Here is a 9,537-nt window from a genome sequence, read left to right as displayed (position 1 = left end):
AAACAATTTCAGTCATTCTAGGCTCATTAATTATTTTTATTCAAATCAGAAAATCTTGTAGAATTTTTGGGAGCCATAAGGTGAACCACAGAACCTGTAACCTTCCTTTTTTACCTTTTCCCTCTCGGGCCCATTGAGAATAGAGCACACGAGTGCAGCGACTGCAAAAACACTGCATCACCTCAGGGCACCTTCCAGGACTAGGATGGGGAGCCCTCCTCTCCAGGGGTAAAATGAGGTGAAAGTAGCTCTGCTATCTGCAGCTCTCACTATTCCAGCTGCACATGCAGGGGAAGAAATTTCCAAATCTTGGCTGGCTCTGGAACAGGTGTTAAAAACAGGAGTCACTCAGTCACGTCATCCTGGGGAGGTTCTTCAATTTCCTGCAGAAGGAAAGAGCTAGAAGTTAAATGATTCCATGCCCAAATTCTTTTCCCCTTTCACCATCCAGTTCTGCTAGTGGAGGCCAGGAATGGCAATCCAGGTGCCATGTTTGCCATCACACAATCAGGCTGTGAAGCCCAGACTCTGTCTCAGTCTCCTCCGCTCTTGGGACTGAACTCCCTCAGCCTTCATGTAACCTAGATGAGGAGAGGCTTGATCAGTGTGTTTGATTCTCTCCTTTCACTTCTCCCTCTGCCATGCTCTTCTTACCTTTTCTGCTTCCTTTTCTTGTCTTTCTTGGCGGATTCTCTGTGCCTCTTCCTGCTCATCTGGCTCAAACAATTCCTTGTCGAGGCGTTGCAGGTTTGGCAGCTGGATCAGGATCTCCAGTCGGTAGTTGGTTTCTTCAGAGCATGGATTGTCCAACAGCACCAGTGCCTGCAGCATTGGGAGGACCTGCAGTTTTGTTACCTCCTGAAGGCTACTGATCTTATTGTTCCTGAAGAAGAGGAAGCACAGACAGCAGAGAAAAGAGACACATACAAGTAGTGAGGTCCCTTTGGAACAATAAGCTGACAAGGCAGACCAAGGAAACTTGCCAGAGTGATAAGACTCTAGACCTTAGACCACAGATCTGTGATCCAGGATCCAGGTCTGTCTGCAGCTGCCCAGACTGAGGGACAAAAAAAGGACATCTCTGGATTTCTCTGTGCTCAAACAGCCCTTTGAATGGTGTGATACCACCATCAATCACTCTGTGTGGCAAATGCCGAGAATTAAAGGGCACTTGCTGTCTTGTCCTTGAGACAGAGAACATGCAGAGAGGCATCCAAAGGAGCTGTGGCAAGGAATAAAAAGTATGAGGTGGGGTGTGAGAGTAAGTGGAGAGGCAGATCTTTTCTGAGAAGCTCAGGAAAGGCCCTGGGCTGTTTTATTCCTAGACAGCTGAGCACTAAACAGCGGTCAAGGATGGTAAGGATCAGCCCATTCTCATCAGGTCTTTAGCTTCCAGAGGAATCAGAAAATCCTAAGGACCTAAATGGGAGTACAGCCTAATGAAGGAGTCTCTGGTCCTGACACAGAGCAGGGAAGACCCACCGTAGGTTAAGGTACCGCAGACACTTCATGCCACTAGAGAATCCATCCAGGGTCTCAAGCTGGTTGTCACGCAGGTGCAGAGTTGTTAGCTGTTCTAGCCCCTCAAGGCCTTCAAGGCTCCGAATCACGTTCTGGGCCTGAGCACCAGGGAGACAGGAAGAGCAAAGGAAAAAAGGTACACACGGGAGAGGGAAGAGCAGTTATTTCTAGCCTTTAAAGCTCTTTCTGCCCTTCAGACTCCCTACCACTCGCAGCTCAGCCTTCTCTGAAGCTACATCAGGTTGCGCTGGTCTTGCCCAAATGGGCTCTAAGTACCCAGATTCAAGGAACAAGAGTTTGCTGGAAAAGTGTTTCCTGTGCCATCACCTGGTGACTGAGCCAAAACCACCCCAGACAAATACTCCACTGCCTTTTTTACAGCACCCCCTTCCATGGCAGTGCCAAACCTGAGACCCTAAGGCCTCAGAGAGCAACAGCGTGGAGGCAAAAGCAAAGGCTTGAGCCTGAAATTAGTATTTAAAGGATGAATAACCAGCCCCTCTCAGTCACACAGTCCATGTAGCACAGGGATCTTCCAGTGTCAGCTGCTTTTCTTGTGGGAGAATCCACTACCAATAGTTGTTATCCATCCATAGGTGCACCTTTTTTGCAAAAAAAACCTGACAATTGTATAGCAGGAAGAATGTGTCTTCTCAGTCCCAAGCTCCCCATAACTGCATTTCGTTCACTTCACTGCTGTGTGAGTTATGAGGCAGGGAAGTATGAAGCTCTGAATTTCAGCAATAGTTTCACAGCAGGATTCCAGCTGGAAAAGACCACTAGAGGCCTCCTATCCAAGGCTGGGCTCACTGCAGTGCTAACCCCAGTGCTAGGTCGGGCTGCTCACTGCCTTGTGCAGCCCAAGTTTGGAACATCTCAGGTAACTACAACGTCCCTGCCATGTTCTCCAGCCTGGAATTGCACAGGGCTTCCCGTGAGGTTGTGGATCAGGGCTGCAATCCCTAAGGACACAGATACCTGCACGGGAAACAGGAAGAGAGGTGCTGTTGTGCCCTCTGCTCCTTGTTGGTACCCAGGCAGTGATGTGGCCTGAGACTAGTGAAAAGGGCACTGGCTGAACTGGTGGGACAGAAGAACAGGGTCACTCAGGAAACGGACATTTTGTGGGAAAGAAGGACTCTAATAAAAACTGGACAAGGAAAAGTCTGGACCCGCTGGGACAAATAAAGAGGATAACACAACGGGAAAAAGAGGAAAGGCAGAGATGTAGTGTAGATTGTGTGAACAGATTTAACAGCTTCCTCAAGTAATACCAATATTTTTATTCAGAAAGGAAGGCAGACTGGGAGAGACCTCCCCCCTTCTCCAAAACTATTTAGTGGGTAAGCAGTCATAGGAGATAAATCCAAGCCCCAAATATTCCTGATAAATGATTCAGGTGTTCTAATTTTAATAATCATGTCTTGCAATTTGTCCATTTAGCATGTGCAGCTCAGAAATTCCTCAGTCATGCCAGGAAGCTTATTTAAATATTTTAAATAAATTAATAAATTTATAGGTGCTGTATTTGCTTCCCTTCAATCATTCACTAAAGTGAGTGGCTTTACTTTGAAATTCTGTACTGTATCCAGTGACTTTTGTCCCCTCCCTGGAAGTGTGCAAGGCCAAGTTGGATGAAGCTATGAGCAACCTGGTCTAGTGGGAGGTGTCCCTGCCCATGCAGATCTAGATGATCTTTAAGATCCCTTCCTGCCCAAACCATTCTATGACTTCTGTACTTCCCCTCTTCCAGCACCTCTAGTCCTAAAATCTGTTTTCTACCAGGAAGTTGCAGGCAATCTCAGCAAGCACTCTCCTCAGTGTTTTCTGCCAGGGAGTCTTGATGAAAAGAAACCATAGAGCTCTTCTAAGCCTTCATCATCTCTAATTGCTTTTAAAGAGGTGTGATGCATGGGACTAAGCCATATGTACCTTCTTCACTTGAATCTCTAGGAGTAAATGCTCACTGAAGCAACTGTTTATGGTATTAGGAAATTGCCTCTCCCATCTTAGTTTCACTGTGATGTTCAATCAGGGTGTTTTGTTGTTGTTGTTTGTTTGTTTGTTTTGGCAGCTGAAGGTGTGAATCATATAATTGTGCTGGTTTTTAAACCAGTATTTGATTCTCCCCATCACAGAGGAAACAGAGGTGTCACCTCCCCGTCACCCAGAGCAAACATGTTGCCTTCCCCACTGACCTCTGGGGCTTCCAGGACATATGGAATACAGGCTTGCCTAGCACTGCCAGAAGAGAATACCATTCCCTGCAGAGGAACTACTAGTCAGTGGCTACTGCCTCAACACTCTCTGGGCAGACAGCTAGAAGGAGCTAACCAAAAGAAGCAACTTTGTCTCTTTAGCGCTCTGAAATCTGTTCCTCTCTTGGGCTGGGAGGACTGAACTGAAGAGGCTAGCATTAAAATTTTGCTGCTTTGAAGGAGGCAGCATCTCCCTTCCACCTCAGACTGAAGCTTATACAGGGTGTACAGCAGCTCTTTCCCACTCCCCAAGCTGGCTGATCCCTTACCAGATAGAGACTCTCGAGTTTGGGAAGGCTGAGCCCTGCTGTGCTCTCTATCTTGTTTCCTCGCAGCTCCAGGATTTGCAGGCTGAACAACTGGCCGTGGCTCAGGCCCAGCACTGTCCGAATTTTATTTCCTGAGTTAGAGATGAGGAAGAAATGACGAGAGAGTTAATCCCACCCGAGGAGAGTGTCCTAGAGGCACAAGAAGGGAGAGAGGTGGTGTGTCTCACCTTGCAGGCTGAGGTTGGCTAAGCGGGGGTGAGTAATGCCCTCCACATCCTTGATGCGGTTCTGAGAAAAGCTGATGATCTGGAGGTAGGGCAGCTCCTGCATGCAGGCACTGGTAAGCAGATTCCCATCCACGTTCAGCCAAAGCAGGTGGGTGAGGCTGCTCAGTGGAGACAAATCTTTCAGCTTGTTCTCTGACAAATCCACATACCGCAGGTGAATGAAGTACTCAAGCAGGCTGATGTCTGTCAAGTCCCTGTGGGAGGGAGGATGGGAATTAAAGTTCTCACTTCTTTTTCCCCCCTGCTACCAGCTTTCAGTTTGCTCCTCAGCACTACTGGTGGGAGGGCATCCTGCTCTCCCACTTCCCTGCAGTCCTAGGAAGGCTTGCTTGAGGGAAGGAAGAAAATGGCAGGTGAGAGGGACAGGCCAAATAGTCTGTTGACAGGGTGGAATGGTAATATTGGACTTGCTTTCCTAGCACAGGGAGCGTTTATTCTCATTGAACTGTATCTGTCAGAAGAGGGTGAGTTGGGGGGCAGTGGGTGTCTGTTAGACAGCAGTGGCACCACCAAGGAGTGTGTGGAAGGACGTGGGAAAAAGCAGTCTGAGATCTCTGTGAGGCTGCTGAAAGACACAGCCTTGCTGAGGCCTGTTAGGTCTAAGGTTATGCAGGTGTACTGATGAGGCTGAAGCTCCAAACTGTCCCCAGAGGTGTATACCTTAAAGGCTACCAGTTAAGAGGAGAGATGCTTAATGGGTATTTTTCAACAGACCGCCTTGTTCAGATCCACCTAGGAGATTACAGTCCAGAGGGATGGACAGGGTCCTCCTGGGCTAGAGGGACAGTGACGTTCCCACCAGTGTGTTGGGCTGTGGTGGATGCAGCTGCACAGCTCAGAGCTGAGGATGGACAAGTGGTGCTGAGGCACAGCCTGGAAGCCAGACAGGTGGAGAGCGTGGCTTGGAAAATGCTCCTGCCACACGCAGCTGATCACCAGCGGTCTGATGGCTGCACAGATGCCTGGGGGGTGGGGCCTTCTCCTGGGGTAGGTGCTGCGCACTCACTTGCTCTTGGCTTCAAATTTCACGTAGGCATGGGCCAGGCCATTGCTGGTCTTACAGAGGAGCGAGAGGCCCTCCTTCAGGCCCTCCTCCGTCAGGGGACAGGGCTCCAGCACCTGGGGGAGAAGCAGAGAGCACAGCGCCAGAGCTGGCCCGGCCACAGCCCGAGGGTGCCGCAGGGCCCGCCCTCACCTGCTCTTCTTCCTCCTGCTCCGACAGGGCCTTCTCTTCTTCTTCCTCCCCCTCCTGCCCCTCCACGGCCCCCCTCTCCTCCCCCCCCTCCTCCTCAGCCCCCTCCTCCTGAGGGGTCTCCTCCTCCCCCTCCTCCTGAGGGGTCTCCTCCTCCTCCCCCTCCCCCTCCATGCCGGCAGCTCCCGCCTCCCGCCGCGCCGGCCTTTCCCTCCGCCGCCAGCTTGCGCGGGCCGCGCCGCCCCGCTGCCATGGCAACCGCGGGGGCGGGGCCCGGGCGCCGCCATGGCAACCGCGGGGGCGGGGCCCGGCCTGCTGCCATGGCAACCGCGCGGCGCGGCGGCTGGGGGCGGGGCTCGCGGCTGCCCGCCCGCCCGGCCGGCGTTCCCTCCGGGCCCTGCCCGGCCCCCGCTGCTGCCGGCAGCCTCCCCGCGTCTGCACCTCCTGCTGTCCGGATCGGGGCAAGTCAGCGCCTCGTCAGCTCCGGGTGAGACCCCGGAAAGAGCCTTCCAGCGCCTTGCCAGCAGTGAGCGTCTTCCCTTGGGGAGGCCGCATCTGGAGTATTGTGTCCAGTTCTGGGCCCCTCGGTTCAGGAAGGACAGGGAACTGCTGGAAAGAGTCCAGCGCAGAGCCACAAAGATGATGAAGGGAGTGGAACATCTCCCTGATGAGGAAAGGCTGACGGAGCTGGGTCTCTTTAGCTTGGAGGAGACTGAGGGGTGACCTCATCAATGTTTACAAATATGTTAAGGGTGAGAGTCAGGAGGATGGAGTTAAGCTTTTTTCAGTGATGACCAGTGATAGGACAAGGGGCAATGGGTGCAAACTGGAGCATAGGAGGTTCCATGTGAATATCAGATAAAACATCTTTCCTGTGAGAGTGACAGAGCCCTGGAACAGGCTGCCCAGAGAGGTTGTGGAGTCTCCTTCTCTGGAGACATTCAAACCCGCCTGGACACGTTCCTGTGTGATGTGCTCTGGGTGACCCTGCTCTGGCAGGGGGGTTGGACTAGATGATCTTTCGAGGTCCCTTCCATCCCCTAGGATTCTGTGATTCTGTGATTCTGTGTTCCAGTTTGTTCTAGCACTGTTTCCTTCAGCAAGCCTGGCGCTGCTCACTTGCCATTCATCAGCCATCCAAGATCCCTGTGGTTTCTTTTCTCATCATCCTGCTGTCATAATCTTCCCAGCTGATACCTTCTGCTAGTTTCCTGCTCCGCCTGCCATGGCTTGTGGTTTTTGGTTTTACATTCCGCGTGAAAAGCTCTGAGCACATCTTGCCTTCACCAGAAGCACTTTGCAGTCCTACTCAACCTTCCCAAGCACTCCTGCCCCTTCCTACCTGGGTGGTATTCATAATCCTTAAGAGCATGTCCAGACAACTGAAGGTTCGCTATGGTGGGAAGGGACCACTGGAGGTCACATTGTCCACCCACCCCCAACTCAAAATGGAGCCCATTTTGTCAAAGACAGGCCCGGCTGCACAGGTCACTCCTGTGGGATCTTCAAGGAAAGACTTTCCCTCTGGTAAATGTTTAATTAACATGCTGAGCAGAATTAGGCTCATGCTCTGTGTGAAGCCTCCGTGACATGATCTCTGAGATGCCAGGAAGGTGTCCTGGTAAGAATACTTCAGTCCTCCAGGCTGGGAAGAGCTGAGGCTGCCTGTGCCCACTGGATGACACCAGTACCCACCTGGCTTTGGTGCCTGTGGGCAGCTGCTGGGTAGACCTGGGTGTTTATCAGCTGGGAATGCTGCTCAGAGCTGATGACCATCCGTGTTTTGCAGCTGGTAACAAAGTCCAAGGCCCTGCTTCCTTTTCCTCTGGTGCACTTTGGTCCTTCGCAACCCCCAGGCAACGTCTGTGGCTTATGCAACCCATAAGCTGGTCTGAGCTGAGCTGGACACACAACCATCAGACATGACTCTCACAGCACGTGTGCCAGCACTGATCTCTTCCACTGCGCTAGACTCGCCCCATCTGAATTCACTCCCTGGTCATTGCCCTGCCTATGATGTGGTTTTCCAGTATATCCACTGCAAAAAAAACCCCAAACCCTCCACACATAAAGCATTCCAACTCCTCTTGCCTTTGCCAAGGAGCCCTTCCACAAATCCCCAGAGTTGGTGCTGAAACAAAAGTGATGACAGGCTCTTCCTTCCATCCATCATCCCTTTATGCTGAAGAACAGACTGGTCGAAGTCTTGTGTGCTCCTATGCACGTTTTATGTAGACTTATAACAGGAACATATGGCTCAATTGCCTTGGCTATAGGTGACCAAAGAACTTAAGAGAAAATTGTAGAAGACACTTAAATACTTGAGACAAATTACAGAAGCAAACTCAAATCTTTTAATGAGAATTTATTTATTTAGGGAATGTATATATATGTATATATATATATATGTGGTTTTAGTGTATGTGTGTATATATGTAATAATAAATCACAGATCTAACTGTACTGATCACTAAGGAGGTGTTGTGCTAAAAGCTTGTCTGCAGGCCCATGAAGGAGCACAGGGAGACAGCAGCAGGAAGGGGAGACTGAACAGCACCTGCCAGGCTGCTCCCAGACCCATCCCAGGAGCCACCAGCCCGCCAAAGGCCCATCTCCACATGCCCAATGGTAGGCACAATGGAAGGCAGGAACGCAAATTAGGGACAAAGAGGAAGTGGCACCTTGTCTGGGCCCCTCCCAGGGCTGTCCCAGGGGAGCCCCAGCCCCAGGGCACCTTTAGGAGGGGGGTCACTGCATACAGGGGTGTGGGGCACAGGATGGCATGCAGGGTAAGAGGGTTTGGGGATTGCACAGAGCTCATTAGGGGATGCTTATGGGAGGAACCAAAGGTGGGAAACGGAGAGGTCCCTGGAGACAAGACCACCACAGGGAGGTTGGGTTACTGGGGAACCAGAGGGAGTGGAGGGACTGGGATTGAGGGGCAGCTACTGGGTAGACTGAGCCCAGCTGCTTGAGGGACCCATGCTGTACATACATGTGTGTATGAATATATATATATATACATACACACACACACATATACCTATGCATGCTCATTAGTTTACCTCCATCCTACTCAGCCAGAGGAGTGGGTGAGATGAGGCTACATTCATGTGAGAGCCCTGTATGGGTCTCTGTGTATATATATGGTGTATAGGTGTGTTTGTGTGTGTATGAGCCTACTGGAAATACAAGCTCAAGCTGGCTGCTGGTCGTGGCTAAGGACCAGGAGCTGCAGTAGCCTCCCTCAGGCTGTCAGAGCTGGCACAACCCATTTTTCCCAACAGCAACCTGTTTAAAATCTAACCACTATGATTTGTAGCAAGAATCTGGCAGTATCTCCACTCCACAGAGCTGTGGTCCTGCCAGAAAGCAGATAAAAAGATTAAACCAAAAGAAAAAAAGAAAAAAATCTGGCACTCCTGCTGATGCAGAAAGTATTTTCTACGAGTTTATTCCTCGTTAAATGAATGCTTCTGTGCTTCTCTGTTCTCCACCAAGCAGCGAGATCAATGCTTGGCTCCCATCTGTATTCTTGTATGTAGGTCACTCTCCCTGGCTCTTCCTGCTTTGGGCAGGGCTGGGCAGGGCTGGGCAGGACCGGGAAGGCATAGCGGAGCTGCAGCCCTTGCCGGATCCTTGGGATCAGCCCTGCCGGATCCCTGGCAGCAGCCCTGCCCGATCCGACCCCTGGGAGCAGCCCATGCCGGATGCCTGGGAGCAGCCTTGCCCGATCCGATCCCTGGGAGCAGCCCTGCCCGATCCCTGGCAGCAGCCCTGCCCGATCCCTGGCAGCAGCCCTGCCGGATCCCTGGCAGCAGCCCTGCCCGATCCGATCCCTGGGAGGAGCCCTGCCCGATCCCTGGCAGCAGCCCTGCCGGATCCCTGGCAGCAGCCCTGCCCGATCCCTGGGAGCAGCCCTGCCCGATCTGATCCCTGGCAGCAGCCCATGCCGATCCCTGGCAGCAGCCCTGCCTGCCCGCTGCAGCAGCCTTGGGCACCGGCTTTGA

The 9,537-nt window shown here is 51.9% G+C and overlaps 1 protein-coding gene across 2 annotated transcripts; it reads right to left on the bottom strand.

The window, feature by feature from the left end:
* Positions 1-26: 26 nt before the first annotated feature.
* LRRC23 (leucine rich repeat containing 23) lies at positions 27-5,701 on the bottom strand. 2 transcript variants are annotated; one of them, XM_051626456.1, is made up of 7 exons: positions 5,531-5,701; positions 5,342-5,454; positions 4,276-4,529; positions 4,049-4,179; positions 1,483-1,619; positions 655-883; positions 27-383 (listed from the first exon to the last, which is right to left on the bottom strand). In XM_051626456.1, exons 1-7 carry the CDS (start codon positions 5,699-5,701, stop codon positions 345-347), a joined length of 1,074 nt encoding a protein of 357 aa, XP_051482416.1. In that variant the 3' UTR covers positions 27-344. The 2 variants fall into 2 exon arrangements, with proteins under 2 accessions (XP_051482416.1, XP_051482424.1); XM_051626464.1 differs by lacking the exon at positions 27-383 and adding an exon at positions 390-581.
* Between the last annotated feature and the right edge of the window lie 3,836 nt (positions 5,702-9,537).

This window comes from Apus apus, chromosome 1 (genome assembly GCF_020740795.1).
Source record: "Apus apus isolate bApuApu2 chromosome 1, bApuApu2.pri.cur, whole genome shotgun sequence".
NCBI lineage: Eukaryota > Metazoa > Chordata > Aves > Apodiformes > Apodidae > Apus > Apus apus.
Note: the sequence above shows the minus strand (reverse complement) of the source record. Positions and strands in the feature narration are given on the sequence as shown.

Coding starts and splice junctions, on each gene's coding strand:
- LRRC23 (XM_051626456.1), bottom strand. CDS start 5,701: ATGGAGGGGGAGGGGGAGGAGGAGGAGACCCCTCAGGAGGAGGGGGAG. Junction 5,455..5,530: donor AGCAGGAGGAAGAAGAGCAG/GTGAGGGCGGGC, acceptor CTTCTCCCCCAG/GTGCTGGAGCCCTGTCCCCT. Junction 4,180..4,275: donor AGCCAACCTCAGCCTGCAAG/GTGAGACACACC, acceptor TCTCTAACTCAG/GAAATAAAATTCGGACAGTG.